Source organism: Sturnus vulgaris, chromosome 6, assembly GCF_052056855.1.
Source record: "Sturnus vulgaris isolate bStuVul1 chromosome 6, bStuVul1.hap1, whole genome shotgun sequence".
Lineage (NCBI taxonomy): Eukaryota > Metazoa > Chordata > Aves > Passeriformes > Sturnidae > Sturnus > Sturnus vulgaris.
In genome coordinates this window covers 3694242-3710870 of record NC_142248.1, presented here as the reverse complement: position 1 = coordinate 3710870, position 16629 = coordinate 3694242, and the positions used below count along the sequence as shown (strand labels likewise).

The following is a 16629-nucleotide window of genomic DNA, read 5'->3' as shown; positions in this document are numbered from 1 at the left end:
AGCAGCTCTTCTGTTTCTAAAAATTGTGGAAACTACATAAGAAGTTGGTGGAGGAGGAGATGGGCTGGTGCTAGGAGGGAAAGTGCCTGTGTCTGGGAGAGGGGCTTGCTGGTGTAGCAGCTCTGTGGGAGTTGTGTCCCAAAGGCGAGATGGAGCTCCAGCATCCTTTGCAGACTGGGCCTCCTCTGGATGGCTGGGAACCTGTGCTTGCCTTCACGCTAGAGCAAATGTACTCAAAGTACATTAAAATACTGATTTGTGGTAATGCATAAGGGCTTCAGTTCAAAAAGCTACATGTTTGCTGAAGTGCTTGTTTGATGAACACTTGTTTTGGAGGAAGCACTTAATCTTCTCTATTGTTGAAGCCAACAGAAAGCCCTGTTGCTAATACAGCATGAAGATAGTATTTGTAATTGCTCTTTGATTGTAGTGTTAAAATGACTTAAGGCATCTCTGTGTGAAAATGTAATCTATCTTAATAGCAAAGCCTGGGCTTACAGCTTGTCCTGCAGCAGAGCCTGTGCTGCCACAGGGACACAGCAGAGCAAACCCGATTTGGCCTTACTGAGGTTGTGTTTGGGGAAGGAAACCTACGGCGGCAGAAAGCGCTGGTGCGAGTAAAGTGATCAAACACCTGCCATGTACTCGTTGCTTCTGTGGTTTAATGTTTGTTTAGGGTATTCTGAAAGATAATTTGAAAACAGGGGTACGTTAAGGAGGAGGATGGTGGCTGCCTTCAGCCAGCCTTGTGTGCAAGCTGTAATCTGAACACTGGATAGATGTGCTGTGCGAGTGGATGAAGCACCTGCCCAAGGAAGTGAGGTGGGGGTTGCTATAAACATCAGTGGTATTGAGTGCAAGACAAAGGATCTCTGGCCAGATTACCCTGCATCTGTGTTCCATCCCGAATTCCTCTGAATAGACTTACACAGTAGGATGCAGAAGGGAGGATTGGTGCATGTGAGAGCTGCTTGCAGCTGAAGGGCTGTATGGAGAGTACTGCACACCATGGGATTTTCCAAGTGACCAAGCAGCGAGGGGCTGGGGACAGGCACAGGGCATGTCCTTCACACCCCCAAAACTAAAAGCAGATGTAGTTGCCTGAGTCAAATTGTCTTCAGGGCTAACTGGTTGCTTTGTAGCAGTCCAGCCTTTTGTGTTACAGAAGTGCAGAGTTAAGGTTTGCCTTGGAGGAACGACTGCCATTCCCTCCTCAACCAAACTTCTTGCTTAACATAATAATAAAAATGCTTTCCATCTATTTTGTATTTGCTGGTTCTGGCTCAAGGGGGTTAGAAAAATTCTGATGTGGTAAGTGCTGGATAAAACGGGGCTTTTGTGCAGGTGGATGAACTCTCTGAAGTGTATCATGAATGTGTTTGTGTTTCACAATGCCAATTTGTTTGAAATGTCTCCCATGAAAAAAACAAAAAAACAACTTGGAAATGCTGCTTATTGTTCTTTAAAAATAGAAGGAGACTCTCACGTTAGGTGTATAGTCAACCATGGTTTCCCTCTTTTTCTTAGGAGCAGCTGCCCAGTTTGGAAAAGGTTGTTTGTAAAGTAGTATTTGTGATGTACTTGGAAACCTCAAATTCGCTTCATCTCTTCATCGCTTGGTTTCTCCTTGTCAGTTCCCAGCTATCCACAAAGCAGACTCTTTTTACTGACAGGATCTGAAGACTTGATTGTTTGCTGCAATACCAGATTTTCTTTAACTCGGAGTTTTGCCTCTGAGCAAAGTACAAGCTTGCATTTGCAGCATAAATATGTCAGTTTAGATTGTCAAGTCACAAGTGCTGATTCGTTCGTCTCTGTGCCTAAAGGATAGCTTTCCATGGGGTAGCAAGGCAAAAATAACACTGGTAGTGGTTTTATTCCACCACGGTGAAGAAATGCATGCTGTTTGCAAATGTAGCAAAGTGTATGTTGCTCAAAACTTTGGCTCATAGGAATAACTTTTTGAAACAACCATCTTTATTGCTTTGCTTTTAAGGAAGACTGGAGAGCAGGGAAACAAAGGTGATGGCCATAATGAAATGGAGGCTTATCTGTGGTTTTTACTCCTCTTCAGTGGCTCAGGAGTGCCGTGGCTGGCTGGGTGTGGCAGTGTCACTCTGTTCCCACAAGGTGCCCATGGAGGAGTAGCCCAGGTTCTGCACAGCACCCAAATACACGGGTAAAACCCCTGCCTGCCACTGCCCTGCTGGGGGAATGGTGCTGCCAGTCCTTCCCTTGGTGTGTCCTGCCTGTCACGTCACCACAAATTTTGCATTGCTGTAGCTAACTGCGATTTTGGGAGGATATTGTATAATTGAGTTTCGGTTTGAATAATTCATACATACGCACTGCTGAAACTTGAAAAATTCTGAGTGTTTCTTTGTATTTTTTCAGTTGCACCATGGAGTGACTGGCTTTTGATGAGTCTTTGTATTTTCAGCCAACATAAATTGTTTTTAAACAGTTTTTTAAACACTCCTGTTAACAGCCACAAATTTAGCTAAAAATGTCAGCCTCTCTTTAGGCAAGATTCTTACTGAAGTTAGGAGAAATCTTTACAAGAACTTAGTTGTGTTGAAGCTTAATCTTCTTTCTGTTTAGCTTGTTGTTTTGTTTTGGTTTTTTTCCCTGAGCACTGAAGACTCCATTTTTAGTTTGGTCTAGTTTAGTAGAACCTACATTTTTAAGGCTCTCTGGTGCAGAGGTGTGCTATGTGGCTTAAAGGAGGAGTGTGCAAGCAAAGGTACAGATCAAGAGCACCTGAATAAAACATACTGTTTTGTTCCAAAAAATCTCTTAATATGCAAGATATGTAATGGGGAACAGGGAGAGTGGGAGAAGAGCACTTGATCGAAACTTCTTTACCACTCTCATGAAAGAATCCTTTTTTTCATAGTGAGATATGACACCTAGCTTTAACTGTTTGTTAATTATATATTTTCATTATTTGCTTATAGAAGCTTGCCAGGGGTCTGTCTGCCTTAATGATTTGTAGCATTATGTGTTAAAAGCTCTGGTTTAATTGTCACTATGAATTTGGATCATGTAACATCTCCCAGTATCTGTCAGTTTTACTGCCAGTCTGTGCTGATGCACAGTAATTAATGTGATTGCATTAATATGCATTAAATAAGGAATAATGGTTGTGGAGTCTCCAGCTTTTCTATTTCATGACAGAGCTGTGCAAAGGCTTTTTTTTTTTTTTTTTTTTTAAATAAAGGACCTAAACTACATAAACTTTATTCTTCTTTTCCATCAGGCAAGATGAAGTATTTTGATTTGAAACACGTAGTGTCATCCTGTTGGGCTTCGTTCAAAGGGCCTCTGGTCCTTTCAGTTTTGCAGTGAATTGCTGGTCCATGGGATGGTTTTAGTGTTTGTAGGTTTTCTGTTGCTATTTTGAGTGAGGAGTCCTGGTTATACCTTTTACTGTCATCCAGCAAAGATAAAAGACAAAGCTGAATCTTATTTCGTCCAGCTCAGCAGGGCTGTGAAGCCTCCCGGAGCAAGAGCTGCTTCCCTGCAGCCGGCTCGGAATGCTCGGTGACAATGTCCCTTCTCATGCTCAGGTCTCCGCAGATGTGTCGGCTGCTCTGTGCCAGCCTGGTGCCTGCCCCGCCGCTGTAGGTGCTGCCCCCGTGCCTCTGCCGCCCTGCAGGGATTCCCATGTCCCGCCATGGATGATGACAGCCAGGATGAGCTGATCAACAAGAACGCTGCTCTGGGAAAGGGCAAAAAGCAGTGTCTGGCTCTCCTCAGCGAAACAGGTAAGTGCTGCCTTGTAGGAATCGCTGCCTTGGGACGGTCGGGACTAACTCAGGCGCTCTCTTTATTCTGGTCTTAAAGTTTGCAGTTTATTTCGTAGGGCGTGGGTTTATATAAGGCCCTGCTGGGAACTGCAGCCGCAGCTCAGAGCAGGGCTGAGAGAGGGATAGAGTGAGAGTAAAAGAAGAGAGCTTAAGAAAGTAAGAAAGAAGAGAGTAAGAGCATAAAAGAGCTATTTTCCCGTTTACAATACATTAAATCTTCTTCTATGTTGAATATTCTAATTTCCACTAACCAATCTAATACAAGATACAAATTCTCTAACATTTGCATGCGACCTATAGGAATCACTATATTACCATGTTTTACTGCTTTTCTTATCTCTAAATTTAATCTGGGACCCTTCCTGCCGTGCCTAGGGAGGATGTCTGTTTGTTTCTTGGTATTTGCAGCATCTAGCATTATCTAAACAAAGGGGCCTTCAGGCATTCAGTTGCTTTCAGCCACACAGTCGAAAATTGCTATCATTTCTATTTCACTTATATTTTCCATATTCTCAAAGTCTTTTGCTAGGCACTCGTATTTATAAGGTTTTCCTAATTCATCCTTCCCAACACTGCCTCTCTGCACGTGTGCACCTTTCTGCTTCCAGCTTGCAGAACCTATTGATTTACCCTCAAAAGGATGGTAAAGATCTATTTGTGACCATTTGTCGCCTTCTCCCTCTCAGTTTTTTTGTTTTGCTTTGCTTTGTAGCTTGTGTGTATCAGACTGCTGGCATGTTTCCCTGGAGTTTCTCCAGGAGGGCAGCTTTGATACTACTGCAGAAATCTGGGAGTTCACTTCATCCACAGTGGCCTGATTAGGGGCTCTGGTACCTGTTCTGCCTGTCTGTCTGCATCAAATAGATATTTCCTCTATTCTTCTCTTTTTAAGAAAGCAATGGTGGAAATAGCTGGGATTCAGAAGATGATACTGGCAGTGAAGAGGAAGATAATGACACTGAGGAAGAGGGAGGTGAGGAGGACAAGGAAGAAAGTGAAGATGAAGAATTAGAAGGTAAGGTCTGTTCATGTGCCTTAACAGGCATTTTTTAATAACTGAGGAAGAGCGAGATGAAAGCTGTTCTTCCAGAAACCAACAATGAAATGTAAATCCACAGATGCTGCTGTGTCAGGCTGGTGCCAAAATTCTACAGTAATAAGCAAACAAGTAATAGTCCCCAGTTTTTAAGCCTTTAAAGCATTTGCAGGTATGAAGACTATCTGCTAACCAAAGCAGGAGTGAACTCTGCTCCAGCAAGAGAAGGAAGAAAAGTCAAAATTGCAGCAAGGGTTCATGCTATTTTTTCACTTGTGAAAAGCATGTTTGTTAGTTTGCTTTGGCATGGGGCTCTAAAGTGAATGTTTTGATGGGAATTCTGGAAATAAATTATTATTGCTGTAATACCTAGGGAGGATGGAAGAGCACTTGACTAATTTTTCTTTGAAAAAGAAGTGTGGATGTTATTTGAATTTTTTAATTTTACTGAAAACATTCTCTGGAGATACATGTACTTCTGAAACTGCTACGCTTAAATTAATATTTGGATAGACAAAAATAGATTTTATCATATCTTAAAGCTTGTTGTGAAGGCAAGAGCACAATTTTCCAAGTTACTGGTTAGATTCATTTGAACACAGCCAGATGCCAAAATGTCGGAGAAGGGAGACACGGACACCAATTCGGTCATCTGCAAAGTCTCGTTTATTGATAATTAGAGTGGCGATTAAATACAGTGCTTAATTAACTCATGCATATTGCAAAAGCTAAGCTCATCATTGGTTGCCTTGCCATATGCGTCACTATGCTGATCGGCTAACTTTGTGGCTACATTTTTGCAATTTCATGGCTAACAGAGTTCTTCTAGTTCTTCTTTTACAGTCTGTCTTTGTTCATCTTATCACAAGTCTACGTGCTTTCCCCCTTGCTATGCCCTTGAGGCTGAGGCCTGCTTTGTCAGCCTGACTAAATTGATTTGACTATGGCCTCTCTCTTCTAGCCATTCCTGCACCAGGCTCTCTACACTTCCCCCGTTTTCTTTTTGAGCGAGAAGATTAGTATGCCAAGCCTTGCTAACAGTCTTTTGAATGAAATTCTGCAAGCAAGTTATCAAGCAAGGAAGCAACAAAGCTAAGCATAAGAATACGCCTAAGATCATGATAGCATACTTAATGATGGTCCGAATCCATCCTCCAAGGCCCAGGCTCTTTAGCCATCCATCAATGTCCTAACCATTTTGCTCCTTTAGGTCATGTAGTCTGTTTTGTATGTCTTGTATCTTTTTGTGAATGGATTCAGAGTGGTCAGACAAATTCATGCAGCACATTTCCTCAAATTCCTCACAACCGTGTCCCTGAGCTAGAAGCAGGAAATCAATGGCTGCTCTGTTTTGCAGTACTGCATGGTTAACACTTGAGACATCCCTGGCCATCATGTCTAACACCTGAGAGGTGGTGTTAAATTCATCTTTTGCCCAGCACCCTAACTGTTCAGCTAGGGCCATAGCTTTCCTGGCTGCTGCGTGAGGGAGGAGTACAGCAGTTGCTACCTGTCTAAAGTCACTCCAAAAGTGTGGTTGCCCTATGTCGGTGCAGTCAAGATCGTGTAAACTGCGTTTTGTTCTATTTGCCTTGCTTGCAAGTTGCATGAGAGTAGTTACATTGGGGTGAAACATGGCTAGTTTCCCTAGATAGCAGGGTCCCCCTTGTGGCCTCACTGGAATACCATTCCAGGCACGATCCCCACAAATTAAAAATATTCCTGGGGGTAGTGCTCTTGCCTTTGTGATGTACCTACCGTTACATTTGGGGTAGAGTTGAGTGTGAATTGTTGATAGATTAGTAAGGGCTGAATCAAGGGTTGCAAAGTTTTTGTCTTTTAAGGGCAAGAAACTAAACCATCCTCCTGCGTTTCTTCCCATTGATGCGTTAGTGCTTCCGAAGAGGTCAATCTCTTCTGGAGGGGAGGCTAAGGTTTTGCCTAAAGCTAGGACAAATTCACATTGCCAGCATCCATCGTGTTGTGAGGGATTACTACTAAGGAAAGTACAACCCTGCAACAAATCGTCATCCCTTTTTGTAGGTAGGTTGCTATTATTAAGATACCCTGCAAACTCTCTTGGTTTCCAAATTGGCAATCCTACAAGACAAGTTTTGAAAGGATTCTGCGCTCCCCCCAAGCTCAAGCAGATTGATTCTTGCTTTGTTATGTTAGCAAATGTTACCCATACATTTTCTTTAGGTGTGTGCTCCATTGGAAAAGCATTTGTGCAAGCAAAGTTAGTAAGCATAAGCAGTGTGATGAATATCATTTTCGTTGCTTACGTAACTTCTTCCTTTTATACTTTGGATTTTCTGCTGCTATGTGCCACTGCTTTACTTCTTCTATACACTGGTCTAATACTTCTTCTGGGTCAGTACCTGGCTTAACTGGCCCTACCTGAGGGAAAGGCAGATGTGGCACTTTATGCATACACCTGGCAGCAACAATGCGAGATCTGGCGTTAATGCGCTGCCTCCAGAGCCACTTAGTAGTTGCCCATCGGGCCCAAGCTAACATAAGCTGTTCTGGTGCTTCATATACGCTCTGGAGCTGTGCATATGGTACTCCTGCTTCTTGCTCTAAGGCTGTACTCCAGTCTGAACGCCTTATGTCTTTACCCTGACACTTTGCACACCATAAATTATATACTCCTTGTTGCCTTACCCACGAGCAGACCCCACAGCGCCCACACTTTAAAGCCACCCAAGCCTCACACCATGACCCCCCACATGCGCAACATGGACTGTCATTGAGGGGCTGTTTTTCCCTGTAGGCGTGGATCTCAAGCCAATCGGCCCAGTCCAATGGTGGTCGCTGCAGTGCTTCACGGGCTATGCGGCTATACTGTCTCAGCTCTTGTAAATAGGGTTGCAAGGTCACTGCTAATTTCTGATGAATCCGTTCTCGGTCGTTCGGTGTCAATTGGATCGGTGTTAAGTGCGCCCTCAGGAATCTTTCCACGAACTGGGTCATTTAGAATGGGCTTCACCCATCTAGCAGGGACCCAAACTGTTCCTGTGGGAATAGAAACACAAACATAACCTCTGCCCCAGTATATTACCTCAGCGGGGCCATTCCATATCCCTGTTTTTGGATCCCGGTACTTTACCCATGCTTTTGTGCCTTCTTCCTTGTTACCTTCTTTTTTCCCTCTATGCCTAATTGCAGGCGGCTCTGACTCTTCCCCAAACACACACAAAAAATTCATAACATAAAGAACCTTAGCTAACCTTTCTTGTGGATCATCTATGGATTTGTGCTTGAGTAGGTACTGTTTGAGTGTCCCATTGGCTCTTTCTACTATGGCTTGTCCTGTGGGTGAGTGTGGTACTCCTGTGATGTGTTTAATTCCCCAGAGTCTCATGAACTGGCTTACTCTCTTGCCGACATAGGCTGGTCCATTGTCGGTCTTTACTTCCCTAGGCATTCCCATGACTGCAAAGCAACTTGTTAGGTGCCTTATTACATGGATTGCCTTTTCTCCTGTTTGTGCGGTAGCCCAAATGTACTTGCTGTAGGTGTCTATTGTGACATGCACATATTTGAGCCTACCAAATTCTGCTACGTGTGTAACGTCCATTTGCCAAATTTCATTACTTTCCAGACCCCGAGGATTTACCCCATACCCAAGGCCCACCCCGCTATTGTGATGACTGCAGGTGGGACAAGCTCTCACTATTGCTTTAGCTTCTTGTATGCCTATTTTGAACTCGCGCACCAATCCCTTAGCATTCTGGTGAAATCGTGTGTGTGACTCTCTTGCCGCAATCCCCCTATCATCTGCTACATTCATAACCAATCTATCTGCTCTGGCATTGCCTTCACCCAAACCTACATCCCACTTGTGGCTTCTGATGTGTATGATACAATAAGGCTTAAACCTTGCTCCTACTGCTCGCTTTAGCTGCAGCAAGAGTTCATAGAGTCTTTTGTTTTGCACCTCTTTCACAGAGGCGTCCTCAATTCTCTGTGCTACTCCTGCAACATAAAATGAATCAGTGACCACATTCAAAGGCCCTTGCAGTTCACTTAGTGCCCACACAACAGCAAGCAATTCCAATGTTTGTAAACTGTCCTCTGGATCAGCGTCTATTATTTGCTTTTTCCATCGAGGGCCTTCTTTCCAGGTGATGGCTGCCCTCCTCGATTTCTTTCCGGCATCTGTGAATGCTGTGATAGCACCTGCTATCGGCTGTTCCGATCGTGTTGGCTTTGATACCCAGTCCCAATTTCCTAACCACTGAAGATGACGTGGTGTCAGCGGTCCTGTGTTGACTGCTGCTCCAGCTTCCAGCAAAGCTGTTTGTAAGTCCTCAGAGTTGAGGAGGTACCAGTCTAAATCCTCCTTTTTCATGGGTAGGTGGATTGCAGTCGGGCCTGTTCCGGTGATTTCCAGAATCCTTACCCGACCCTTACGAATCAAGGTAGCTACTTGTTCGATTTTTGTACTGATTGTCCTTTTTGCTTGTAAAGGTGGAGTTATCCACTCTAGTACCTGTATCTCCCCCGTTTTCTTTTGTGTTTGTGTAAGTGCTCCAAGTAGATGATCAGGAGTATTCCAAATGGTGAGGTCTATAGGTAATGATACATCCCGGCGGGAAACAAATCCTTCATTGACGCAGCGAATAATGCCATTGAGAGCATCTTTTTGTTGTGGTGTCATAGTTACAGGTGTGGTTGGATCAGTCCCTTTGAGCAGTGGCCTGAGGGATTCTAGTAGAGAGTTGGGTATTCCAACAATTGGTTTGAGCCACTGTAGATCTCCTAGTAAGCGTTGTGCTTCATTTAGATTGGTGATTTTTGTTGCAATTTGAAGTTTTTGTGGCCGTACGATTTGATTTGTAATAGTCCATCCTAGGTACTTCCATGGTGTAGATTGCTGTATCTTTTCTGGAGCTATTATGAGAGATGCTTTTGCTAAGGTGTTCTGAATTTCCTGCATTTGGGCATCTGTAAATGCTGTTTTCTGGGCAAACAGGATGTCATCCATGTAATGGTAAATAATTGTATTAGGCCATTTTAGTCTTAGGGGTTGTAAGGCCGCATCAACATATAATTGGCACAAAGTAGGTGAGTTTTTCATACCTTGTGGGAGTACAGTCCATTCATATCTTTTGTCAGGTTCCCCCCTGTTAATTGACGGTAGGGTAAATGCAAATCTTTTTGTATCTTGGGGGTGTAAGGCTATAGTAAAAAAGCAGTCCTTTAAATCAATAATTAAAAGAGGCCAATGTTGTGGGAGCATGGCTGGATTGGGAAGTCCCGGTTGTAATGCTCCCATTGCTTCCATTTGATCATTTACTGCTCTTAAATCATGTAGAAGACGATATTTCCCTGATTTCTTTTTAATTACAAAAATTGGCGTGTTCCATGGGCTTGTGGAAAGTTTTAAATGTCCTTGTTGAAATTGTTCTTTTACGAGTTGATGTGCTTGTATTAGACTTTCCCTTTTTAGAGGCCATTGCTTAACCATTACCGGTTCATTGGTAGTCCAGGTGATTGGGATTGGGAAAGTCCAAGCAATGGCAATTACCCCAAAGGGTGCTCGTTGGATAGAACGACCCCAAGCTGAGCTAAAATGTCCCTTCCAATTAGACAATGTACCATGGGCGGTAATGCAACTACTGATAACACAGTTACCAAGTCCTGCTCATCTATAGTAACCTTTATTGGGGGCGTTTTCTTTGCGAGGGTGAACCCTCCGACGCCCGTCACGGTATCCGTGGTTTGTAATGATGGCCAATCACAGGGCCACTTTTCTGGAGAAACAATGCTGGTATCTGCTCCAGTGTCTAAAAGTCCCATCATTTTTATTGTACGTCCTGCATAGGTGAACCTCACCTCCTTTTTGGGTCTAGTATTGAGATCCATTGTAAGCAGAGCAACACCAGAGGACCCAAAACCTTGGTCTTTGCGCGGGGTTTGTGTTTGTGGTTGAACACCCCGGCTTAACTGTGGAAGTGGAATAAATTGAGCAATACGCTGATTTGCCTCAATTGTTAGAGGAGGAAAAGGAGTATAAACTATTATTTGTATTTCCCCAGTGTAGTCCGCATCGATGACACCTGGTAGTACAAACAGTCCTAAAATGGAGCTCGATGAGCGTCCCACTATTAGTCCTCCAAAAGCTTGTCCTTTAATAGTTACCGGGCTTTGTACTCCAGTTGGGACTTTAGCGGGGCGTGTTGTTAATAATGATGTTTTTACTGCGGCTGCCAAGTCAAGTCCCAGGCTCCCTGTTGTGGCTGGTTGCAGACAGGAGATGGCGCTGATGCTACGGCGGCTACTTGTGACCGGGGCCAATATGGCGGCGGCCGCCGGGGGCTGATCGGCGGCGCCCGTCGGGCTGCGCCGCATCCACCCGCATCTGTAGCAGCGCGCCGAGGGAGGCTGGTGGTCGTTTGATGTGGCTGGGGCCGCCGTAGAAGCACGGAGCGGAGCAAGAGCGGCTAACACCTGTGACTGTGTGGACTCGGCTTGTTTTTGCAGCCCTAAGCCTAATTCTTTTAGTACATTAACTAAGAAAACCTGTGACCCTGATGGCTGTAGTGCCATTCTTTCTAATGCTTCTTCTATCGTCCAATTAGCTCCTAGAGTTGACAATACCCTCTTTGTTGCCTCATTGCTATTTTGTAACGCACATTGCTTTAACATTGCTCCTCTCATATACTCTGGAACTCCTGCCCTGTCGATAGCAGCGGTAGCCTTATCTACAAAGTCTCCAAAGGATTCTTCCCTTCCTTGTTTTATTCCCATATACATGGGTATACCTGAGCTATCTTTCACCTGATCAATAGCAGTTCTTACAATACGCATGGCTTCTCTAACTCTGTCGGCCCCCGGGAGTAACTGAGTTTCTGACCTGCGGAATGCACCCACTCCCATTAATTCATCTGCTGTGATTCCGGCTAAGGGATCACCTTGACCCCTTTGTACCGCAACTGCCTCGGCAACAAGAGCTTGCCAGTGAGCATTAAATAGCATTTGCTGATGTGGTGTGAAAATTAATTTTGCTATGCTTTTTAGATCATTTGGCAGTAATAAATATGTGTCAAATAGATAGTCTAGCATTTGCTTGGCTGGCTCGCTCCGAAACCCGAACTGACTCACTGTCTGTCGTAACTGTGCTAGCAATTTCCAATCAAGTGGTTCATACTCTCCCACTTGTACAGCTTGTCCTTGTTGGTTTACTCCCTGTGTGTATGTTACAGGAAAGGTCCAGACTTTGACTGCGCTTACAGCGGCGTCATCCCCAGTCTCCAGGCCATGTCTAGCTAGCATATTCCATGCCTCCCTCCTCTGCCTTGCCACTTCCCCCCGCAGGTCGCTTTCCGCCCTAGGGACAGGATTTGGCTCACTGGCAGGTTTAGGGATGCTAGGTTCAGGCCGACAAGGGGATTCTACGCCGCAAGGTTGGGATATTTCGCCCTCTGCAATTGCCTCCGCTGCTTTGGCAGCGTTATTCCTCAGTTCTTCTGAGGGGGGTGCAGAGGGCCAAGTGCAACTAGCCCCATCGGCCATTCCTGCCGTGTCTCTAAGAATAGGTATTTCAACCCTTCTTGTGCTTGGTGCAAGGGGCTCATTATCACCATACTGAGCATTTCTTTTATATGCCTCTACTGCCTGCTGTGCTGCCCTTTTCTCTGCCTGTTGCTTTAAGAGTGCGTTATGAACTACTTGCCAAATTTTTCCTAACTTTTTTGCTGTCTTATCATCTGCTAACACTGCCTCCCACAGTACATCCCCTAACTTACGCCACTCATTTAACTCATGCACACTATGAGGGTTAGTGAATAAGCCTTTAGCAGAACCCCAGGCTAACAACCCCGGTATGTCCTTCCTGGGATTAAGCTCTTTTAGCCCTAACTTATCTATATGTGCTATAAATAAATCATATGCTGCTTGCCTGTCCATTTTTTACCGTCGGCGCCGTTGCAACTCTCCGGCTTCGGCAGCACGTATGGCCCAGGACCACCTCTGTAGCTCCTGAGGGTGTCTTCCCTACGTCGTTTGACACCGACCCGGTTGCAGCAGGCCCCAAGCTCAACTTCACCGACCGTGGCGCGTTCTCCCCCGTTTTTCTTTTTAGGCACGGAGAGACAGCGTCGGGGTCACCATTTGTCGGAGAAGGGAGACACGGACACCAATTCGGTCATCTGCAAAGTCTCGTTTATTGATAATTAGAGTGGCGATTAAATACAGTGCTTAATTAACTCATGCATATTGCAAAAGCTAAGCTCATCATTGGTTGCCTTGCCATATGCGTCACTATGCTGATCGGCTAACTTTGTGGCTACATTTTTGCAATTTCATGGCTAACAGAGTTCTTCTAGTTCTTCTTTTACAGTCTGTCTTTGTTCATCTTATCACAAGTCTACGTGCTTTCCCCCTTGCTATGCCCTTGAGGCTGAGGCCTGCTTTGTCAGCCTGACTAAATTGATTTGACTATGGCCTCTCTCTTCTAGCCATTCCTGCACCAGGCTCTCTACACCAAAAAGCTTTATTAATCCATCATTCAGAGTATTCTCTGTTATGTCCAGACAGGAGAATTCAGTAGAAAAAACAAGAGCCCCATTGTCTTAAAAAAAAAATTAACAGCCCAACAACGACCACCCCCAGAGCCCCCTCAAAGTGAGCGGAGTTTTAGATATGTTTTGTTGCTTCTTGAAAATATCAGCTTAATTCACAGATTGTAGGAAAAGACTAACACATCTTTGTATTTTGTACTAAAAATAAAAATACTTTTCAACAATGTGTGCTAAGTGATTAATTTTACTCAAAACCAGGCTTCTTTAAGTGGTCTCTTAAGCACTTAGATCCCTTGGCTCACAAAATCATATTTTACTGGTGAAATCTTTCATCTGCTGTTCTGCAGTAGAGTGTGTTGCTGCTGCTTTTCCTCTGGAATGTCTCTTAAAAAGCCAAAAGTTGGGTACATGGTAACTTTATTATAACTTTATTTTAAACTTCATTTTTCAGTGGTAGCCTGACTTATCTTAACTGTCTTGTTTAGATAATCTTTTGCTTTTCTGGTGTCTGTGCTTTTAATCTCTTGCAAGACTATTCACATTATCAGGCTTTATTTTTCACCAGAGTAATCTATTGCTTTTTAGTGAAGGGATTTAGGAAGCAAGAAAACAGCAGAAATTATTGCCTTAAACTGGTGAGGCTGTGCTTGACCCTTGCAGCCTCATAAAATAAACTTACTGGGAACTTTCTGTGAACTGGAACCCCTTCCTGCCCACTCCCTTTGCCCTCATTGCTGAAGCCCTGCAGCACACACAAACTGGTTTCTATCTCTCACTTCTTAAGATGGCGAAGATGATGATGAAGAGGAAGAAGAGGAGGAAGAAAGTGAGGCCACTATGGAAGGAATGACTGATTCTTTGAAATCAGAGCCACACTTGAATGGAGTGAGCATCTCCTCTGATGAGGATGGTGAGAACTGCCCCATTTGCCTCAACACATTTAGGGATCAGGCTGTTGGGACTCCTGAGAACTGCTCCCATTACTTCTGCTTGGACTGCATTGTGGAGTGGTCTAAGGTGAGCTGTTTTGTCTGTGATGTCCTGTGGCCTTCTGGTGTGCTCTGCTCTATTTCCTGTGATCATGCTGTTGGGCTGTAATGTGAACAAAACACTGTAATATTGATATTTGCTATCTTAAGCTTTTTTAAACAGGCTTGGGTTACTGCTCTGTTTGTCAGGATTCATGTTGAAGTTTGGATCTGTTTTTCTTGTAGCCATCCTGATTTGTTCTCTTCTCTGCAAGCTCTAAGGTCACGAGCAAGTGTGTAGGAATCTACAGTTCTTTTGTTTTTTCAAGTTGAGATACTAATTTTTCTCTATGCTTGGATATATACATATTTCTCTGTATATCTGTCTTTATCTTTTCTTGAATTCTATATTGTGACCATTGTATTGGGAACACCTAAGCATAGAAAAGATGTAAAGAATACTGACAATCAGCAGGTTGCTCTGAATTCAGTTTTCAGTCAGAGTTCTTTGCCACCTGTGTTGCTCCCATGGTTGTAATCCAGGGTGAGAATTACAACAAAACTTACAGTGCATGCAGCAGTAGCAGTGGTGATTATTAAAAAGCAAGTGAATCACTTTTACAGAATATATTTGTAAACCATTTCGAGTTGCTCATTTGTCCAAAGGAAAGTAAATGCCTTAAAACGTGAGTGCTATTTCAAGGCAGTGTTTGGAAGAACTTTAATGTTGCTTTGGCTATTGAATAATAATTAAATTGCTTCAGTAAAATAAATGCTTCTCTAAAAATGTGTGTTTTCTCTGATAGAACATGTTGTTTGTAAATCAGATAAGTCAGTTTTAAGTACTTAAAATGTGAAGATCAATAGCTGTTACAATGACTACTACATTAATGCTTATTACATTAATAATTTAAAATTTCTTTTTAAAAATTGACTAAAGTGATGCACTTATTAACTGTATTGGGAATTTTTTTTTTCCTAGAATGCAAACTCCTGTCCAGTGGATCGAATCCTCTTTAATTACATTAACATTCGGGCACGTTTTGGTGGTAAAATCTTAAAAAAGGTGAGCCTTTTGTGCCAAATGGCCTGGTTGTTTGCCACAGTAAAATTTTTATTCAAAAGTTTACACTTCTAGGGTGTTCATGTAATACTTACTATCTGAATGAATTATTGCTTTATTTATTTCTATTTTGAATTTGGCTTTTAAGGAGTGACAAGTTTTCTTCCTCCATAACCTTACTTCCTGCAATGTTGTGGCATCATTTGTGGTGGCAGGAAAAGTGTGTTTTTCGAAACTGCCTGTTTTGTATAATGTAAAATAATAATAATAATATTTGACTGAAAACTGTTCTGCATGAATAAGCCTGTCGACATGTGCAAAGTGCCCTGCATTCTTCAAGTGCTGTTATTGGATGAACAGGAATAATCTGGATTATCCATGATCTCTCCCTTGGAATGCTGTGTAGCAGTTGGGTTTGTAAGGGAAGAGAGGCACAAGGCAGTAGGAGAGCCCTGAAAGGCACTGGTTGAGTGTGCTGGTAGTTGCTCACTAAAGAACATTGAAGAGTTGTCATTGCTCTTAATTGATATCAGACAGATGTTGGTTTCCAGGGAACATTTAGGAGTTTGATGCTTTGTTTTCATAAACTGATGGTTTTTTATTGTTTGCATTGTAACAGAAGTGAGTTAACATTGAAGTAACACGGGAGGCAGCAAAGATTACTCTCTTTTTCAGTCTCGTTTTTTTTGGCTTTTTTTTGTTTGTTCGACTGCTTTTGATCTTATTTGTGGATTTTTGTTTTGCCTTTTCTTAAAATGCAGTTTTCCATAGTCACTGGTGTCTGACATTAGATAAGTTATGCAGATGTTGTCAGGCATTTGATCGTGCCCTAGGTGTGCTGCATGAGCTAAGTGAAGGTTCTGGTGTGTAACAGCCATTTTAGTTCCTTCACTTTTGGATTTTGCTGCAGGTACTACCATTAGTGTGACAATGGATTTTTAAAAATGCCACGTTCTGCATGAACTGTGAATCCCTTTTTTATTTAGATTCCTGTTGAGAACACGAAAGCTCAGGGTGCTGATGGAGAGGATGATCCAACCTTCTGTGAGGTGTGTGGCAGAAGTGACCGCGAGGATCGGCTGCTGCTCTGCGATGGCTGTGATGCAGGGTAAGAGGCTGAAATGAACAGAGCACCTGCAGGATTGCACATGGCCAGGGTTTGGTCCACAGGCACTGTCTGGTTTGCAGGCAACCCCTTGCTGCTCTCTTCAGGCTCAGCCAT

General features: G+C 43.4%; 1 protein-coding gene across 3 annotated transcripts in view; it reads left to right on the top strand.

Moving 5' to 3' along the window:
• The window catches only part of PHRF1 (PHD and ring finger domains 1), a 35427-nt gene that overhangs the window by 2146 nt on the left and 16652 nt on the right, over positions 1-16629 (top strand). For 2 of the 3 annotated variants that reach the window (XM_088166728.1, XM_088166727.1), the window contains exons 2-6: positions 3570-3767; positions 4702-4824; positions 14161-14393; positions 15327-15410; positions 16394-16515. In XM_088166728.1, the coding sequence (XP_088022854.1) occupies positions 3677-3767; positions 4702-4824; positions 14161-14393; positions 15327-15410; positions 16394-16515 (653 nt within the window). In that variant the 5' untranslated portion in view covers positions 3570-3676. The remainder of the gene's footprint in view (positions 1-3569; positions 3768-4701; positions 4825-14160; positions 14394-15326; positions 15411-16393; positions 16516-16629) is intronic. The other variant, XM_014873562.2, reaches the window with a different exon arrangement.